This window comes from Erpetoichthys calabaricus, chromosome 2 (genome assembly GCF_900747795.2).
Source record: "Erpetoichthys calabaricus chromosome 2, fErpCal1.3, whole genome shotgun sequence".
Taxonomy (NCBI): Eukaryota; Metazoa; Chordata; class Cladistia; order Polypteriformes; family Polypteridae; genus Erpetoichthys; species Erpetoichthys calabaricus.
This window is the reverse complement of record NC_041395.2, coordinates 232,684,179-232,705,213: the sequence shown is the minus strand read 5'-3', so window position 1 is coordinate 232,705,213 and position 21,035 is coordinate 232,684,179. Positions and strand designations below refer to the sequence as shown.

Genomic DNA, 21,035 nt, shown 5'->3' with positions numbered 1-21,035 from the left:
ATTACTGAAGACTGTGGGAAGTAAGCAGAAGTATGACATATAATGCAGTTATACAAGCACTTTTGAAGAAATGCTGAGCTAAAACATCAAGAAACAATATTTATTTCATTTATCATTATTCAAGATGGGTACCATTCTAATAATTCACAAAAATTATAGTCCAATTGTTTACAGATACATGGTGCATATTTTGTCTTGCACAATGTTGTAGAAACACTCTTCTAATCATCAATCTGACAGGTCTGGTCTACATGCAATTTGTGTGGGGCTTTGCTGTGTTAAAAGATATTTGTAATGAATACTTAAATACTTACATTGGTTGTTTTCTCTCATGAAACACAGTGGACTATGCTGTGTTAATTGTGTATAATTACAAAGATCCTTAGGTGACACTTGTATTGTGGCACCGGGTATTGTAGATTGCCTGTACTACAAGTTGGCACTCTGTGTGTTCATTCCTGCTAAAGACAGGCTCTGTTATTCATGGATTAGTTCCTTATTCTTGTACAACCCACCATGGAGTAACACTCAACACAACCACTAATATGGCCGGTGCCATAATGTCCTGTGTCTAATTGTCACATTTATTGCTGCAGCAAGCCTGGGGAGGGGAGAAATTGTTCAGTTGCTAAACAAAGGTATAATGAGTTGCTTAAGATGTGTGGCTAACTGAGTTTGGACTAATGTCTTAGTAAAGTTTGGAGTATCAAAACATTTGTCCCTGCATGGTCAGATGCTGCAAGTCTGGCCAGAACTGTGATTCTTTTTTAACATGAGCTCAACTTGTCATTGTTCACATATAAATATCCAAGAAACTTTAAGATCCTTTCTCTTATAGACATCTTGCAATCAAATCCATTGTTCTTTTTAGTATATGCCATATTCAAACTGTTTCTGCTAAAGAAATCACATTTTAGTAAAATGAAATACAGCATTTTTTTTTTTACTAAACATAAATATTGTGTTTATAATAAATATAAACATATATTTTCAAATAATGTGCTTTTTAAAAAGTACTAGCAATTTTATTCATGAGTAATGTAAAAAGAACATTATTCCCCCCCACACCCTTTAATTTATATCAAGATAGAATTTGTAATACTGTAGGTCTCTCTTCCACTTATATTTGAGTAATTGATGGTGATATGTGCTTTTGTTCGCACTATTTCTTAATTATTTTCTGTCTGTTTGTGGCTAGCTTTCATTTTATATATTTGTAAGGTTCATTTATTAGAGATTAATTAAAATAGTTAATTTGCCAAAATGAGAAAAGATTGTATTATAATGCTAATTTGTCTACAGAAAATAAACCCTGTCTAGCCTGGCACATGGGGTAGAATTAAAACATTCTTAACTGGCCAGCAGCACAAGTCTATATCAGGACCTTCTGATACAGAGGGCCTGGTTTGACAATAAATACACAATAATAAATAAATACAAGAACAAAAATAAATACATCAATAAACCTGGTGCACAGCAATCATATAAAAATAGCTATATTAGTCTGAGATTAATTATATTTGTTTTACTTCTGCTTAAGTGTAGTGAAATAGGGCAATTATGTTTATTTTAACAGTTATACTCTGTTTTAGAATTTAAACAAATCAGAATTGCTGGTAGATTTCATATAATGAACTTTCTTCTCCAGTGTTTTTATTATATGAATTAATTATTTTTTGGATGAAATGAAAAAAAAGACCATTAACAAGTTTAAAAACTAGCTAGTCTAATTATTATTTAGACAACACTTATTATATACCATATAATACACCCTTTTTTAAATTGCACTACTTGAAAATTGAAATAGCCATGAAAGCTCTAAATAAAAATACAATGTTCATCTGATTTAGTGAATGAATAGTCACAGGAGATGTTTTGTTCTATTTTAAAATAATTAAATGTGATGAATCTTTATAGTGATTTTAACCAACCCCAAGCAGATCAGTGGACTGCTATTATGGATCGAATCTTATTTCAGGCATGTCATTTAAGAAAGGCACTCAAAACAGAGTTTTGGTCATTTTCAAAGTTATAGACAAGCCAAGACAAACCCTGTCAATTAAAACTGACTCGATTAAAACAATGTTGCAGGCTTAGTTCAGTAATAGCAGTGTTACTATGGAGATCTCATGTTTTTGTTAAAAGATGTACTGCATCACTGAACTCGACCAGCAATTTGTTTTGCAAACGTAACTGTGTGGGGATACAACTCTCCCTGTCTGGTACAGAATGATTAAGAAACGGCAGGGAAAATGGTCAATAAAAGTCAATCAGCCAACTAACCACTGAATTAGCAGAGATTGGGGGAGCTGTAAAATGTTTTAGCTTAAGTGCACAGTTGGAATACTGTTAAAAATTGCTTACTGCTGCATACCAGAAATGACATATTCCATCAGTGCTCAAGCCATTGTAGTGCCACCCACGTTACCTATGTCATAATGGTTTTTAATTCTCTTTTTTTTATTAGCTCTTTCACTAAGCATATACTTCAGGTATGTCTTTCCTATGCCCAAAAGATAAATTATTGTCACATTAAACTCCTCAATAAAACAGTTTCCTCTGAAATTCCCAGGACCCCTGCTCCTTTTAATGAATACTATAATAAGTCAAGGCGATTTGTGTTTGAGGTGAAATAAAGCTGAGAACCTACTGTACCTGTCAGTCTTTTTAGCCTTTCTTGCACCAGTCAGACAATATGTGATTCTGGTCTCTACTGCACTTACCTATACATATACATAATATTTTTTGGTATTTCTGAGCTACAAAATTCAGATGGTTGAGCATTCACTCTGCAGCCTGTACAATGGTGTTTCTTCCATTTTCACCTCTGAGTCCTGACGTATTTAAAGAGCTCCTTTTCAGAATCTTGTTAATAATATCACTGCATGTCTTCTTGTACTGATGTCGAAGTAGGGAGTACACAAATGGATCTGAAGCTGCTTTGCTGTAAGCCAAGCATTTGGAAAATACTCCCCAATGAAAGTTGATTGAAATTGGTAAAGACAACTCCAGCAGTCTGTTAAGAAAATAAATGAGATGTTAGTGATTTATAGACAGATGAAATCTTCAGAAAATGTCAAAAGGCCTCTCTGAATAAACTTATAAAATTCCATAGCTTTACTGTGATCTGAGTTTTCCACTTATTCAGACTCATTAAACTGACAGTTGCCAAGTGTGATCTCAGAATGTGAGACTACATCAATAATACTGGATCTCCCATCATGATTTTAACTATCGATCCGTGTCTGATGCACTGGACAGCTGATCAAAAGACAGAGACAAGCTGTTTCAGCTGAAGTGCTTTGCTTTGGACTTCAAAACACAATGACAAAGGTATTTAAGCATTTTTACCTTTTTGTTCATTTTATTGTGCAACATTTTCAAAAAGAAAAAAGAATGAAGGGAGTATTTTTCCCATTACTTACTAAAGCATCTTGGCATCATTATTCTTATAAAGCATGTAGAACAGAGACAACTGACAGTCTTCATCAGTTATCTCTATCTGATTCCCTGTTATACTCGCCTAATTAAACCCAGCACAGTGATCACAGTCACAGACAGCTGGACTGAACAGGCTTTGATGTGGTTTCTAAAAATTAATATTTTTTCCCTTATTACTTTATACCTTTTTTTAATACAAACATCCAGTTTAATGACTCAGGACATAATATAACATTCTCAAACCCGTTTAATCTGAGCAGAAGTGAGAAAAAAAGCAGGAACACAGGAGTACCCAGAGGAAAACCTACATGGACACAAAGAGAACATTCACATCGAAGTACCCAGCAGAAAACCCACACAGACAAGGGGAGAATGTGCAGAGTCCACTCTGACAATGCACAGGTACAAGAACACACTTCACCCTTATGCCAGCCACTAAATGAGTCATTAATGTTACATTATATCATTACAGTATATACTGTATATCAGTTTATTTAAAGAACTACCTAAATCATACTTTTTATCTAATATTCAGTTGATATTTAATTCTGTTAATTTGCTAACTAAATTGCATTATATGATAATCAAGCAATGCCAAAATTGTTTTATTGATTATGTTTTAAAACAGTCTTATAGATAGATAGATAGATAGATAGATAGATAGATAGATAGATAGATAGATAGATAGATAGATAGATGCTTTATTAATCCCAAGGGGAAATTCACATACTCCAGCAGCAGCATACTAATAAAGAAAATATTAAATAATTTATATATTATATTTATATATTATATATATATATATTATTATTATTATTATTATAATTGTTGTGCATGGACTACACTTTTGTGCAGTAAAGTATAATGCAAAGCCTAGTGCTGCCATAGAAATTCAGAGATATGGTACTGATTCCTGTCTGGTCGCTTTATAAAAAGCAGGTGAAGAATTAAATGTATGCATGGATGGATGGATGTAATGTATTTATTATAGGTTGTCCTGTTATTGTCTAATAAATGGAATACAGTTCTGCTTCATGTTTCAGTAATCTACATAAAACTCTGTGGTGTGGTGTAGTCATCCAAAAGGGGGTGGGGGGGGGGGGGGGGGGGGGGTGCTGAGTAGACAGCTCAGCTGATGTCACTAGAAAGCGATCCACTCACAGAGTTTAGAAGCAGCATCTGCTTGCTCAAGGCTGGGAGTCCTCGTTAGCAAAACCCATAAAGAAACTGCTTCTGAGAGCCATTGTAATCAAGATATTGTGGGTTTGCGGCTGGCCACTGGCAGTTACCACAGCGCAAATCTGAGACGTGAGATGGCACATGTTGTAAGTCCATGGCAATACAAACCCCCATCAGACTTTCTCAACAGTTGTTTGATTGGTTGTTTGTAATGGGCAATTGACACAATTTCGTTCTTGTCGTCCTCATATTATTTTAATTAGTTTTAGAAGACATTTTAGTTTGAAATGCTCAACTCTAATCTTAAGGGAAATCCTATGCCAGCAGTTCTAAGCACTGAGGTTATATCATGCTGACTTCTCAGTTGAGATGTGGGAAAATGTTTTGAATATGGGCTCAGTTTAAAATTCACCAAGATTCCTGTTACAGTTGTCCCTTTGCTCAAATATCTTTAGTTTGAAAGAGCAATAAGCAACAGTGTTAGTTTAAAAGGTTAAAATTACACATGGACACTGAAATAAATATCACCAAGATGTCCAAATCCCCACCTCCCCTCCATTATAGAGAATCCTCATTTGGAATCATCTTGGTTTGTCAGAAGATCAAAGTTACATGTGTAGACATCTAAGTGAATGATGAGTTCACATCGGAGCTGAAGATCTATTAGAAGGTCATTTTTGTATTAAGCAGCCAGCAGTGCATGCATATAGTATTCACGTTAGAATATGTTTAGGCAACCCGCCATTTGGCAAAATACCATCCTGCCTCCATAAAAGTGCTATATTTTGAACCCACATAATTCAATTTAGGGTTGTGGAGGTGCTGGAGCCTAAGCGGGCAGAATGAGATATACATTCCCTCAGAAGGTGCAATCATGCACACATACACACTTGCACAATTTAGAATTACTAATTAACCTAAAACTCACATCTTGTGAATGCAACAGGAAGGCAAGAGAAACAAGAAAACATGCAAAATCCACACACAGAGCAATCTGGGAAATTCAAAGGCCTGAAAGGAACATCTTGTTTAAAAAAATAAAAAAGTAACAGCTTTCTCACTGCTGACCACATTTACTTGTTGATTTCAACAATAAGAAAAAGATGGTCCAATCTTACAAATTGTTACAATAAATAAACACAATTTTAAATGGAATGCATAAAAAGGCAACGTCACAAAGACAAATATTAATTAAACAATGAAGCATCTCAATGTTCTATACTTTATGTTTTTTACAAAAAGTACCCTTAAAAAAGGTGCTTTACAAAATAGAAATAGATTTCAACATAAAACCTGGTTTACAGGCGGCACGGTGGCACAGTGGTAGCGCTGCTGCCTTGCAGTTAGGAGACCTGGGTTCGCTTCCTAGGTCCTCCCTGCGTGGAGTTTGCATGTTCTCCCCTTTCTTCGAATACAGCAGTTTGCAACCAGAGATTTTTCTTCTTCTTTTGCTAGGTCTTTCAAGAAAGTTGACAGGGTCGATGGTAAAATTCTGAATTCACTGGCAATGGGATTCACTGGGATTGGCTCCAGCAGACCCCGTGACCCTGTAGTTAGGATATAGCGGGTTGGATAGTGGATGGATGGAAGGATATTACTGAAAACCACCAAAAACAAAAACAGCAAAAAAACAGTACGAGGAAAGTTTGAAAAAAGAAAAAAAAATTTACAATGTTTCTGTAACTGAGCTGCGACCACAGAACTAACTGCTCTGTGGATGATTCATTCAGGCACTTCAAGGCCTTTTGGGCACTTCGTTGTAATGAAAGTATCTTCTGAATGTATTTCGTAGTAACAAGATTTGTATAGACTCGTGTCATATGGGGAAACAGTCGGGACCATAAAAATTCTTTGTTGTAATGATATTCGTTGTAACGGAATTTTACCTATATTAGGTTTCCATACATATAATTTATAGTAGATACATGATTTTTTTACATTGTTTTCCTATATACACCACTGTCTTTTGAGCTATTCCATTCAAAACTGTCTTTTATGTTGTGCCTTGTCTGGTCTGTTAATGCTGGTAAAATAATCTTACTAAAATGGTATACTTTCTGTGGACAACAAAGGTTGGTACTGTAGCCATTATATATTGCTGTCTGATGCAGAAATAATGCTAATGCTTTGCATTTTAAAGTCTGGTAAGTACTGTGTGTAATGAAGTTTTTGTTGTTCAGTACTTTAGCACCATGCATCAGTATCCTATCAAAAGACAAAAATTTCACCCTCTGTGTTTTGGCTTATAGAATAATTAATGGAAAGCCAGATGATGCACCTCTGCACACTGTTCTAAATCTTTTATCAAAGTTATTATAACAAATGATACTTGAAATAAGTTTCATATAGACAGAGGGTTCCTTTGTAAAAGTTGCCTGTGGATTTGATTGGCAATATTTCAAAGATCTAAAGTTGCTCTCATTGTTATCGACACATTCGATTTTTTCTGGTTTCTTTCTGGAATTTTTTCACAACCATTCCCACCTAACAATAATGTGATATTTTGGTAGATCAGAAAATATGAAAACAATCATACTTTAGCATGCAAGTGTTCTGTGTTGCTGTAATTTTGCCTTTTTGCTGTCAGCCTGCACTTTTTGGTAGAACATTAGTTACTGTAGTTTCCAAAACTGTGATTATTCTGCTCTGTTCTGTAACATGTTTATAGGACATTATGGAATCAGTGATCAGAGGCTGTATTGCCACATTCTTCAACCTGTCTCCAGTATTAAAATGTGAATTACAGTACATACCCTATTTAAAAAAAAAGTCACAGTAAGAACAGTAAAACGCTCAGCTTGCATCTATAATAAATCACCACCTTTAAGTGGTTCTTTAAGGTTGTTTCATGACATTGATCTTTGCCTGTTAGAAATGTTTCCAACATTTTTAGAAGAATTTGGGTTATACACTTGTACACAAATAAAAATCAAATATGTGCTTTTAGTTTTGTATTTTTTGCATTATTGATAATTGATCATTTTTAAATTATGTGACATAAAATAATAAATACCCCTAAATGTAATGAGTGTCTACTAGAACACAGTAGCTCCTAGCAGTTTATTTGTAAAGGTTATACCTCTTTATCTCATTGGCATTATCACCATGCTGTTGCTGGTATTTACTTTCATAGCTGTGTACAAATGTCATACAGCATTTGTTTTTCTCTTATGTATAACTTCCAATATTTTTTGCTAGAGGAGAGCAGTAAACAACATACAAAGGCCACCGAAGAGAAGAGAATTAGAAAATGTAAATAATCAAGTCACCTAATCACTGTTTTTTTGAGGAACAAGTATCCTACAGCTTGCAGATTGGGATATGGTCAGTGCATTTACAAAGTATTGAGACCTCTTCACTTTTTCAAATTTTTTTGTGTTGCAGGCTGTTGTGATGTGAGATTTTACATATAACTTGATGAATATTTTGTATGTCTTTATTTGTAATTTAGTGTTTAGCAATGTAATTTAGGATCTGGACTTCATGGCAACATGACCATAAAGAAATATTTCCTCACATAAATACATATGAAAGCCCACTTAGATTTTGCAAAATGGCTCCTAAAGGACTCAGTGAGTCTCTGGTTTCATCTGAGTCTCTGGTCAGATGAAACCAAGATTGAAACTGTTTGGCCTCAATTCCAAACGTCATGTCTGGAGGAAACCAGACACCTCTCAAACAATTCAATAATACCACTTCAACAAAGAAGTGTGGCTTATGGCAGTATCAAACTGTCGGTCTAGGGACTTTAAGACAAGGTCATGGGAAAGCCAAATGGAGCAAATACAGAGATATCATTAATGAAAACCTACTCCAGAGCTCTCTAGACCTCAGACTATGCTAAAGTTCCACCTTCCAATGGAACAATTACACTAAACACAAAACAAAGACAAAGCAGGAGTGGTTTGGGGACAAATCTGGGAGGCCTGGACTTAAACCCATTCGAACATCTCTGGGGAGACCTAAAAACAGTCATCCACTAACAGCCTCCATCCAACCTGACAGAGTTTGAGAGAATCTGCAGAAACTCCCCAAATCCAAATGTTTATGAAGTTTATCATGTCAAACTTCAACCAAGTACTGAGGAAAGAGTCTGAATACTTGTGTCAATGTGATATTTCAGCATTTTATTTATTAATAAATTTGCAAAAAAAAAAATCTAATTCTAGGCCATTGAGTGTTGCTTGATAAAGGATAAAATTAATTTTTTTGCAAAGAAAAGTGAAGGGATCTACAGTAAATATCTTTATGAATGCACTATAGATGTAAAGTTCAACTACTGTATATCCATTCTATATTAAGATGCAGCCTGTGATATTTTTCAGTCTGAGTTTAAAAAGAGAATTTAACACAATGTGTAATTTCTCTTTAGTGCCGGCAAAGTCTAATACACGTAACATTCTATACCATAGCATGGGTTTTCTTAATTGTACGTATTATAGTATATACAAATTATGTTTGAAAAATTGCTTTGGATAATTGTGGTTAACAAAACTGAAATAAAACATTTTCTGGAATTACTAAGGCTAATGACCTCTAGCCATGTATTGTACTTGGGCACTAAGATCTACATACTGTACTTCATTATTGGTAAGAGAATTTAGAGAGCCACTAAGAATTCAATAATTACTGTAATTCTTGCATTATATCTTTAGAGAAGCTATTAAAGCTGATATTCAAATTTTGCAATACAAAAGCCAAACATGCATTCCTCGAGTAAGTTAATACAAAAATAAGGATTAAAATGCAATGTCAAATTCTTTGGCATTTAAAACACAAAGGTGTGCTTTTACTGACCTATTAGTTCTAAGTTTATTTATAATCTATCATAACACTGAAATTGCAGTGATTAATTTTTAAAATTAAACTTCTAAAGACTACTACCACTTTCAAGATGCCTCATTTTTCTAGGCACAAATCCTGAATGAATAAAAAAAAACTGTGAATCATATTTTATGTCATTGTGAAGGAAATGTAGTTTTTTAACAAGTTCTTATACAAGATGAGATGCTCTTAGTCTACTGAGTCTTAAAGACGTACTTACAGTTATATGAAAAAGTTTGGGAACCCCTCTTAATTCTTTAGATTTTTGTGTATCATTGGCTGAGCTTTCAAAGTAGCAATTTCATTTTAATATATGACATGGCTTATGGAAAGAGTAGTATTTTAGCAGTGGCATTATGTTTATTGGATTAACAGAAAATATGCAATATCTCTGTTGGGGTGCCCAAATTTGTGCACCTGTCTAATTTTGTTATGATGTATATTGCATATTGAGCAGTTACATGCATTCATATCAGTAAAATTATAAGGGTACCCAAATTTTTGCACCGCCATCACATTTGATTTAATGTCATACAACTAAATGCTGCTTCACTAAAAATCTTTATTCAGAAAACACCCCAGTACTCAGATGTTCCTAGGAAATGAAAGATATACCACTGTTATCATTTTTGTTGAAAGTAAAGTAAATTATGCAGGCTGAGAGGGGTTCCCAAACTTTTTCATATGACTGTATGTAAACAAAATCAATCTCTGCATGCATTGCATTAGATGTCCAGCAAGTTTGTAATTTAATCGTTTGCTTTTTACATTTTTTTATTGTCGTAACTGTGCACTCAATTAATGCAGAACTTAAATCAACTTTGATGGAATTTCATTTGAATTCATAATTGACCAAAAGTGTAAACCACAAGTATATACAAGTTGTCTGATTTGTTTTCATTCTCTATCTTGTGTATTGCTCTCAAATTTGCATAGTTGCATACAGTTAGTGATGATGTTTCAACTTGAAATTTTGAGCCTGTTAATCCAACATCTTACCCAAAAAACTATATGTACTGAATATGAAGTACAACTATGATGTTTTATTTATAAAACTTAGAAGGTACTAGATATTGAAATGTTGTACTTCTCTATAATATAACACAAGCTCAATGACTCAGATATTGAGTATTCCCAGACGAGCACACACACATTGTGAATGGGAATCTGGAAAGATGCATATGGCAGCAAACAACATTTTCAAGTATAGAGCGCTTAGCAATTGAATCAAGTTACTAAGTATCTACTTACAGAAGGCAGTTACTCCATATCTTCTTATGGAAAGCAGTTAGTCCAAGAACAAACATAATCAAGACATATTTATATACTTGCCGGAATCAGCAACAATTGCCAGTTCCAACAGTGAAACAAAACTCAAAAAAGCAAACCAGGTGGATTTGGACACACAGTATGTCAAGAACAGCATAAATTCTTGATAACATTACCTAAATGCTGAAGTTCTGAAAACACTAGAAGCCTACATAGCAATCTGAATTTGGAGAAACTCACTATTGTGTCATTTAAAGAGAAAGTATGCCTCACAATTGTTGCACAAGAGAGCCTCTAGTCCAAAATGGAAGAGAAGGGTCATTTGGGAGGATCATTGTCAGACATATGCAAAGGTTTAGAGGTGTGCACTGCCCAGGGGCAGTAACTTTCAAGTTGACAGCATTCAGTCCTTTTGCACACCTTGCAGAACTTTGTACCGGCAAAAGACAGACTTTTATGGTGTTTTGCCTTCTGGTTTCTGTGATAATAGAGGTCTGTGGTGAAGCATGATTTTAAATTTATTATTATAAAAAATAATTTAATAATAGTGCTCAGGCTTCAGAAGGGTGTGGGTTGTGTCTGGTAGCATGGCAGAGCGGCTCCGGGTTCTTAATGGGGTGATTGGCAGACATGCATGGCTCAGACAAATGCCTCATTAGTGCTCCAGGGTCTGTCATCAGCACAGCTACATCCCTATCTGTAAATTAAAGGAGTCTGGGTAGGAAACAAGGAAGATGGATGAAGATGAAAAGACAGAGAAACAAATGAAAGTTAAAAGGAGAAAAAGAAAAAAGAGAAAAAGAAAACGAAAGTAAAGGACAGGAGCAAGCCAGAGCTGGCATTGTTTTAGAGGGAAGGCAAGCAGTCGGGAATGAGGGCTGGCATTCGAGGTGGGGGTCGAGGTTGCTTCTGTTGAGGGGACGTCTCCCAGCTGGAGGCCTAAGGCCAAAGATGTTGGGGGGTGGACAGGAGCAGGACTCATGGAGTCTCTGCAGATGCCAAGGAAAGGCAGTGAGGGACATGTGATTGTTCACTGCGCTTGTTTAGTGGGCTTCTCCACCTGCTGTCAAGACCAGTTCAGGTGAACAGCAGTGATGCAGTTTTTACAGATGCACCAAGGCTCGTGGTTTTTAATGGAAGGAATACACCCATGATTTTAATCTCTTTTTTTCTGGCTGTAGCACTGAAAGCACTGAATACCTTTTCCACCATTCCCTTGCTTAGTGTGATTTGTTCTCATTGTACAGCTCATTCAGTTACATTATCAACGATGTCAGGTTCGAGAGGCTACCAAATCTGGAAGAGGGAGCATGGAGCAGGACCTGCACCATTACAGTAATCAATATCTTATTCTATATAGCACCCTCAAAAGACCACACCACAAATTATATTACTAGGCTGAAAAAGTTACAGTGCACTTCCAATTAGAAAGTAGAACAGAAATGTACCACTGGCAAACACCACAAGGATTCTGAAAGTATACCTCACAGGTTTGTGTTTGATCGAATTTATTTAGCCATTCTTAGCTTAATGGCTAAGAAATGATCTGAGGTTTACACTCAGCTGGATGCGGCTCTGGGCAATCCCGCCTGTAATACCCAGCGTAAATATGTGTGCGGCTGTATGTTGGAACATCCGAATTTTGGTATCTTCACGTGCATTTTGTAATATCTCCTACTATGCTTTTTCTGCTGCTTGCCGCTCATCTGCGCCACCCATCCTCCCGTCTCACCTTCTCCGCTGTGCTGCTTCTCTGCTACTATCAGATAAGTATTGCTCTCTACTATGCTAAAATACTCTCGTGACAAACTCCTTTATATTAAACAGTTTGTCCAGAGCAAATGGTCAGACTGGAATGTCCTAAAAGACAATGGTATTGTGCGGCGCCCGAAATATTTACATTGCAGGTCAGGTTGCTGCCACAGCCGGGCTGCGAATGAAAAGTTCACTGCCAGCATTTGCTCAGGAAAAAGCACTGTTGCTATCAGAATTCATTACAGACTCAAACCTTGACTTGCTATGCTTAACAGAAACTGGCAAAAACCAAATGATTTTACATCTATCACGGAGGTGACTCCACCCGGATACATTCACTTCATGGAGCTTCGCAGCTCAAGACAAGGCGGAGGAATCGCAGTAATTGCTAGATCAAGGTTAAACATCAAAAGAATCCCCATTGACGGTCCATTGTCTTTTGAGTGTCAGGCTCTTAAGCTAATAACAAAATCCGGTCCTGTCTCACTTATTGTTGTCTATCGTCCCCCGAAATACAATTCATCTTTTTTATCTGATCTGACTGAATTATTAACCCACTTAAGTTCACTTTTACAGAGAGTCATTCTTCTTGGCGATTTCAACATCCACATTGACATTACTATATGTAAACTAAGAAATGAATTCCTATCCTTACTGGACAGTTTTGACTTGGTGCAGCATGTTGATTTTCCAACCCACTCTAGTGGTCATATACTGGACCTGATCTGCACATCTGGATTATCTATCGGCAACACTTATAGCAGTGATTTGGGACTCTCTGACCATAAAGCAGTGCTTTTTACTGTCTCATTACCTCTCCCTTCTCTTACCTGTAAACGTCAAATTTCATTCCAAAACCTTAAAAATATCTGTCCCTCTGTTTTTGCTGGATCCATTTCTGATCTTTTTCTGTCTTCACTTATTCCATCAACACTAGATAGTCTTGTTGACCACTATAACTCAGCCCTTCATTCAGCACTCGATAAAACAACGCCTTTAAAACATAAGGAGGTTTCTTTTAAGCGTTCAGCTCCATGGTATAATTCAGAGCTACAATCTATGAAAGCAACTTGCTGAAACCTTGAGAGAATGTCACATAAGACTGGCCTCACTGTTCACATCCAGGCTTTCTCTGACCATCAAAGGGCTTACAGGGATACACGAACTGCAGCCAAGAACACACATTATGGCAGAATAATAGAAAGTGGCCAAGATAACCCAAGGGTTTTGTTCTCTGTAGTTAATAAATTACTTCAACCTGCATCTGGCCCAATTACCTCCTCTACTGAAGTCTGTGAAAAATTCCTCCACTTATTCCGCAATAAAATTAAAAATCTAAATAATTCAACTAACATAAATTCATCATCCATTTATATCCTTCCCTGTCTTCCCACTCCATCCAGCTCCTTTTCTAAATTTTCACCAGTCACATTGGCATTTGTTAATGACCTGCTTTGTAAGATGAGGCCAACTACTGGACCCCATCCCCACCACACTTCTTAAATCCTGCCTTCATGCCATAATCCCGACTGTTTTGACAATAATCAATACATCTCCCTACACTGGGTTTGTGCCGGCCACTTTTAAAATCGCTTCTGTAACCCCCATGTTAAAAAAAGTTTGGTCTTGATGGTGATGATCTTAACAATTTTTAGCCTATTTCCCACTTACCTTTTCGGTAAAAAGTTCTTGAGCGTGTTGTAGCCTCCCAGCTCACCAATTACTTACAGTAACCTCTAATAATTTGATGGAACCCTTTCAGTCTTGTTTCAGGGTGCAGCACAGCTATAAAACTGCTCTTCTTTGGGTAACCAATGATTTTCTTATGGCAACAGACTCTGGACAAACCAGCATATTAATTCTGTTAGACCTCAGTGCAGCATTTGACACTATCAGACATGACATTCTACTGTCCAGAATGGAGAACATGCTGGGTATCTCTGGCACTGCCCTCCAGTGGTTCAAGTCCTATCTGACTGATTGGCAAGAGTTTGTTAGTCTTGACAACAGCAGATCCAGCTCAGCGCCAGTCACACAAGGAGTTCCTCAGGGCTCTATCCTTGGCCCTCTTCTCTTCTGTATTTATATGCTTCCCCTTGGCCATATTATCCATAGCTATGGACTGGATTATCATTATTAAGCAGATGACACTCAAGTCTGTTTCAATGTCAAAAGTGCAATTTCATCAGAGTTTTCTCAGCTCACAACTTGCCTGAGTGAAATTAAAACCTGGATGGAGCAGAACTCTTTAAAATTAAATTGCAACAAAACTGAACTCCTACAAATTGTCACTAAAGCACTACTTAAGAAAATGAGGTATTTTTCAGTCACTCTTGACGGTGATCTCATCAGACCTTCTTCTGATACAAGGAATCTTGGTATCATTTTTATTGCTCCTTTTCTTATTCTGCTCACATAAACCACATTAAGAAACTTTCTTACTCTCACCTCCGTAACATATCCCGTGTTCGCTCATTCCTCTCCTTTTCTAATGCTGAAAAACTTGTCTATGCTTTTATCACATCCTGCATCGATTATTGTAACTCGCTGCTGGCAGATGCCCCTTCTAATCTTATATCACTGCTCCAGTTGATTCAAAACTCTGCTTCAAGAGTCCTTACACGAACCAGCAACAGTGAGCACATCACACCCATCCTGCTTCGCCTTCACTGGCTCCCTGTGTCTTGCAGGATTGTATATAAAATTCTATTAATAACCTATAAAGCTGTAAATGGCCTTGCACTGGACTACATCAGTGACCTTCTAAATCACTATGCTCTTGTTCGTCTACTAAGGTCTTCTGATTCTGGCAATCTTGTTGTGCCTCACACTAACCTGCACTCTATGAGTGACAGGGCCTTCAGCTCCATAGCACCCAGACTTTGGAATGACATCCCAAAATTAATTAGATCAGCTAACTCCATTCATTCTTTTAAAAAACAACTTAAAACTCATCTATTTAGGAAGGCTTTTAACTTAACATTCTGCCCTTTCTTTCAGTTTACCTCTCTGTCCAGGTGCTCAGGATAATTTGTGTGTCTGCTATATCACAAGTTAGGTTATTTGTTAGGTTTTTCTTTCAGTATTGAATTTAGCATTTTACTCTGGTTTACTGTCCTTTATAATGTTACATATACCCTGCTGTTTTTTTTTTCTAAGACTCTGTGAAGCGCCTTGATCATGGGAAAGGCGCTATATAAATAAAATGTATTATTATTATTATTGTTATTATTTCTTGATGTTTTGCATAATGTAATTTAAGCACTGCCATGTTAAAAAATGTTGCAACCAGAAATTTGCAATTAACTTTGAGTGAGGATTTTAAAGCATGAAAAATCACAAATAATGTATTATCATTACATTACTAATCAAAAGATTTCAAAACACAGAATAAATGTTTTCAAGCCCTGACACAATATTCACATATGAGTGATTTGTGTCACACTTGGTTATATTATTATAAATGTAGGGTATATGGGATTTAGTGAATGTTATGGCCTTACTGGGTATATAGGTATGGGAATGTAAGCATTACAAAATACACACAACCACTCAATATATACCATAAAAACTTTTATGCGAAACTATTGGTAAAATAATCCACTGAAACATTTATCAACTTTAGATGACAACAGATTCGGTGATCTAATATATTCTTTACAGGCATTTTAATTTTATTGCTGCCAAAACAAGTATGTAGGATTATGAGTGACGTTCACAAAAATCTCTTTATAGAAAAAATACCTAACAACGTTAGAAAGTCAATTTAGAAAAATAATCACTATAACAAAGAAAAATAGAAAGCACTAACAAACAAAAAAATGACAGATTGAACTGAAAGCTTGCTTACATCTCAAATCATATATGATGCTGACATATCCTTTCAAAACTTCTAACCCAATGAATAAATTCTGATACAGGCAAACAGTATTTAGATTAGGGTTATTTTTACGTAGGTCATGCAGTCCATAAATACTACACAAAATATTAGCTAAGCAGAAAATTGCAGGCGAAAACACACAAAAAGGAGTGTTAAAAATGGTATGCTAATCACAGAGGCTGTGCAGTAAGGAAAATGTTTTTTTTTAGTAATTTTGAAAATATGCTCTGATTTGAGTGTGTTGGAGATAACCCTTTCTGTCAGAATGTTTCTTAATGCCATAGGTTATTATTGTGTAACACCTGCTGAAGTCAGAAACATGTCATGTTTTTTACAAGATACATAATTGGAATAAACTGAGTAACAGATCTTAACAGGTTTGATCCTTCACTTTTCAATTTATTTCTTATACTGCTGAATAAAGGTATTTGAAAACCCAAAGGATTAATCATGACATTTGATTGCTTTTAATGATTGCTGAGTTAGAAACTACAGTGTCATTCACTGAAGCAATATTTCACTTGATGTGATGTTATCTATACTAATAAAAGGCAAAGCCCTCACTGACTCACTCACTCACTCACTCACTCACTCACTCACTCACTCACTCACTCACTCACTCACTCACTCACTCACTCACTCACTCACTAATTGTCCAACTTCCCGTGTAGGTGGAAGGCTGAAATTTGGCAGGCTCATTCCTTACAGCTTACTTACAAAAGTTAGGCAGGTTTCATTTCGAAATTCTACGTGTAACGGTCATAACTGGAACCTCTTTTTTGTCCATATACTGTAATAGACTGCAGCTCGATGGCTGTGGGAGGCGGAGTTGCGTATCGCGTCATCACGCCTCCCACGTAATCACGTGAACTCACTGTGAACGCAATACGTAGAAAACAAGGAAGAGCCCCAAAGAGCGCTGAAGAAAACATTCATTACACAATTGAGAAGGCAGCGAAACAATAAGAAGCAAGCGAGTGATGCATACAAGCATATTCATAAGTGCAGCTACTGCGGAAACAAAGCACGGTGTAAACCGTAAGTTTAAATTAAGTTTATAGAAACGCTCCCGCTGCTGTTTGCAATACCATATTCGCGACATACAAGTTTAATGAGAAGACACGAGGTATAAACGAGACTTTGGATCACTTTGTAACGGAGTTAAAATTGCTGTAGCGAGAAACTTTTAAGTGCCGGGTCTTAGCTAAAATTAAATAAAGCCGTGGACATCGCAACATCACACAAGCTCATGTGAACTGACTGAACACAGCACGAGTGATCACTTCGATGAATCAAACCTGTTCAAAAAACACATTACACAATTGATAATGCAGGAAAAGAATATGAAGCAACTGACGCATACAGACATTTTCATGAGTGCAGGTACTTCGGAAACAAAGCACTGCGTACACCTAAAGTTTAAATTAAGTTCATAGACCTACAAAAGGTTGCCATTGATTTGAGGCAAGATTGCTTTTCTCCTGTACAACTATACGTTGCATTCTCAACAGTAAGCTTGCACGGCTTGGTCATATTACAACCGGAGTGCTGAACTGACAACGTGGTATACAAAGAGAACTATAACAATCGTAATAAACGAACAATAAAACAGCGGAGAACCCGTGGATTAAATAAAAAGGCTGTTTCCTTGGCGAAGCAAGGAAAAAGGATGACCTTATATGGCGTTCATTTATAAAACAGCGGAGAAGCTGTGTAAAGGCCGCTTCACAAAAAAACAGCAGAGCGCCTTATATGAGCAGGCAGTCAGCTAAAGAAGGGAATCAATAAATAACTATAATCGTAATAAACGAACAAAAAATAGTGGAGAATCTGTGGATTACATAAAGGAAATGGGTACCTGAACAGAAAAGTGAGTCTCAAATAGCTACACAATTACTATAACAATCGTAATAAACGAACAATAAAACAATACAGAACCGCTAAGCAAGGAGAAAGGACGGCCTTATATGGCGTTTGTTTATAAAACAGCGGAGAGGCTGTATAAAGGCAGCTTCACAAAAAAGCAGATCCTTAACAAATTGTTATTGGTATATTTTCCCTCAATTTAAAAAGGTTTTCTTTTCTTCTTAATAAAAATTTAAAAGCAGTACTTCGCCGCTGCGAATCGCGCGGATTTGGCTATATATATGTGTGTGTGAATGTATGTACAGTATGTATGTCTATATATATATATATATATATATATGTAGATATGTATATATATATATATATATATATATGTAGATATGTATATATATATATGTGTATATATGTACATATGTATATATATATGTAGATATATAAATATGTATATGTATATATATGTGTCTGTATGTGTATATATATATATATATATATGTGTATGTATGTGTGTATATATATATATATGTATGTATGTGTATATGTATATATGTATATGTGTGTGTGTATGTATGTGTGTATATGTATGTGTATATATATATATGTTGATATGTGTATATATATATATGTATGTATATATATGTGGATGTGTATATGTATATATATATATGTATATATATGTATATGTAGATATGTGTATATGTAGATATGTATATATATGTATATATGTATATATATGTTTACATAACCTCTTTAACACACTACTTCTCCGCTGCGAAGTGCGGGTATTTTGCTAGTAAAATCTAAAATGCAGTATTGACTAAGTATTCTGTCAATTGTACATGCACTTTATGTGTCTTTTTAGAATGTCATGTCTTGAGGTAGTAAATATAATCTTTCAGTCTCATCTGTGACCAATCAATGAAGTGCACGCCAGTTCAGTAAAATTAAAGATACTCTCAAAATGTTATAAGTTAAATTATGTCCATTGAGCTCCAAAACCAGAACCAGCATGTCTATATCCATGTAGCGTCACTGACAACTTCTTATGGAAACTCTTTCTAAAGGCACATAATAGGGAGTGTATTCTCAAGATAACATCCTAACTTTGCTTACTTATTGAGCAATGTTAAATTAACAGCAACTGAAGTCCTTGAAGACTAAACCTCATCATCAAACTCTGTCCGCACTGAACCTTTCTTCAAACCATAGGTTCTTAAACTATGGGTCTTGTGTTGTCTGAATTTGGTTTGCGCAGACTTGTGATTTACAATAGAACTTTATGAGAAAGGGTCATGTATGTTTCTGGAATGTTTTGTGATGGGTCGCAGGGGGCAGTTTAAGCAAACACTATTGCTCAGATACAACCTGAGTTGGCAATTCACCAATGAAGGGGGCACCAGGACAACTGTTGGTGGTGATTTTCCAAGGTGAACAGGATAACTGTAGGCTGAGATCCAACCACTCCACCAGAGATGAATGTGCCCCACCACAAGACTGCTGGTGGCAATACTACAAGGGGGATGTGAGAAAAAATGTTTAAGAACCAATGCCCTAAACTTTCTTTTAAAACAAAACACTGTCTGAGAGGAAAAGTGTGACAGATTGACAAAGACATTAGAAATACTGTAGAGCAAAGTTAGGAAATGGTCTGTAATAGAAAAAAGTGTTTTCACAAAATGGACTAGTGGATTTAAAATATAATTTACATTTATATTATAAATATAAATTGCATATTCTACAGAGCCCCTAAAGGGACATGAGCAAAAAAAAAAAATCATACTTCTCATGAGCATGAGAAAGTTTTGCGTGCTCAAGTGATCTTTTTCGGATGTATGTCTTAAATGTCACCGTAACCCTTATGGCAAGACAAGCCTCTAGAGTTCACAATTCATTTCAAATGACATTCTGAAATGAAGTATCAATATCGGGTTGTAAGCATACAAGCAATGCCTTTATGGGAAAGACACAGCTTAAAATATAGGTCTATGAATTCCATATAAACTTTCCAATAGGCTACACAATAAAACAGTTACCGCTGTGGAAGCAGGACAGTTTCTAATGGAAATATATAGAGCCCCTAAAAGGATACATGTATCCCAGAAACACTATAATGTGCATACGCAGAATGATTTTATGAACATGTACAACTTTCTCGTGTGATTGCAAAAACATCTTGTGAGCGCATAAAAATAGTTTCACATGTGCACAAGAAATAACTGTTTGTTTTTTATCTCATGTTTTTGTACTGACTCCGTAATACACTTCTATAGTTTGTATTCAAAAAGAATCTTTTCTCACAGCTAGCCTTGTCCGTTAATTGAGTATTCTAGTCAAACGTTGCATGTGAGAATAAAAGGAGTCTCAAGTAACAAGCTGACCAGAACCAGGATCCAGAGGACTCTTGTAACAGGTCACGACTCTTAATATTAGAAAAACTGTGGAAAACACTTATATTTTGTACTTCAGTGACACTTCATGAATTGTTTTGCCATTTTCTTCTACAGAATACTGTAAGATTACACTAGCAATGGATTTTCCAAAAACACCTACCCTTGGACCTGTAAGCTGCTTCAGAGACATATCATCACTGTAAAATATACCATTTATTAATTGTTTCTAAGAGAATGCCCAGAGGTCCCAAGCCACGTGGACATATCAGCTATTAATAACAAAACCAACCAAGTGTTTCCTTCCTGTATAGTTTTATAATTATAGGGTATTGTATAGCAAATGCTATTTCCATGACAATGACAATAAAAAATTCATTTCCTGCCAGGTGTCTGGAGTGTAGAGGTGGCATTGTCACAGTGGCCACGTTTTATGG

General features: G+C 35.9%; 1 protein-coding gene across 1 annotated transcript in view; it reads right to left on the bottom strand.

Annotated features, from left to right (window-relative positions):
- Positions 1-1,063: 1,063 nt before the first annotated feature.
- gpr26 (G protein-coupled receptor 26) overlaps positions 1,064-21,035 on the bottom strand; it is a 39,116-nt gene continuing 19,144 nt past the window's right edge. The window contains exon 3 of the mRNA XM_028792579.2: positions 1,064-3,016. Within this exon, the coding sequence (XP_028648412.1) occupies positions 2,785-3,016 (232 nt within the window). The 3' untranslated portion in view covers positions 1,064-2,784. The remainder of the gene's footprint in view (positions 3,017-21,035) is intronic.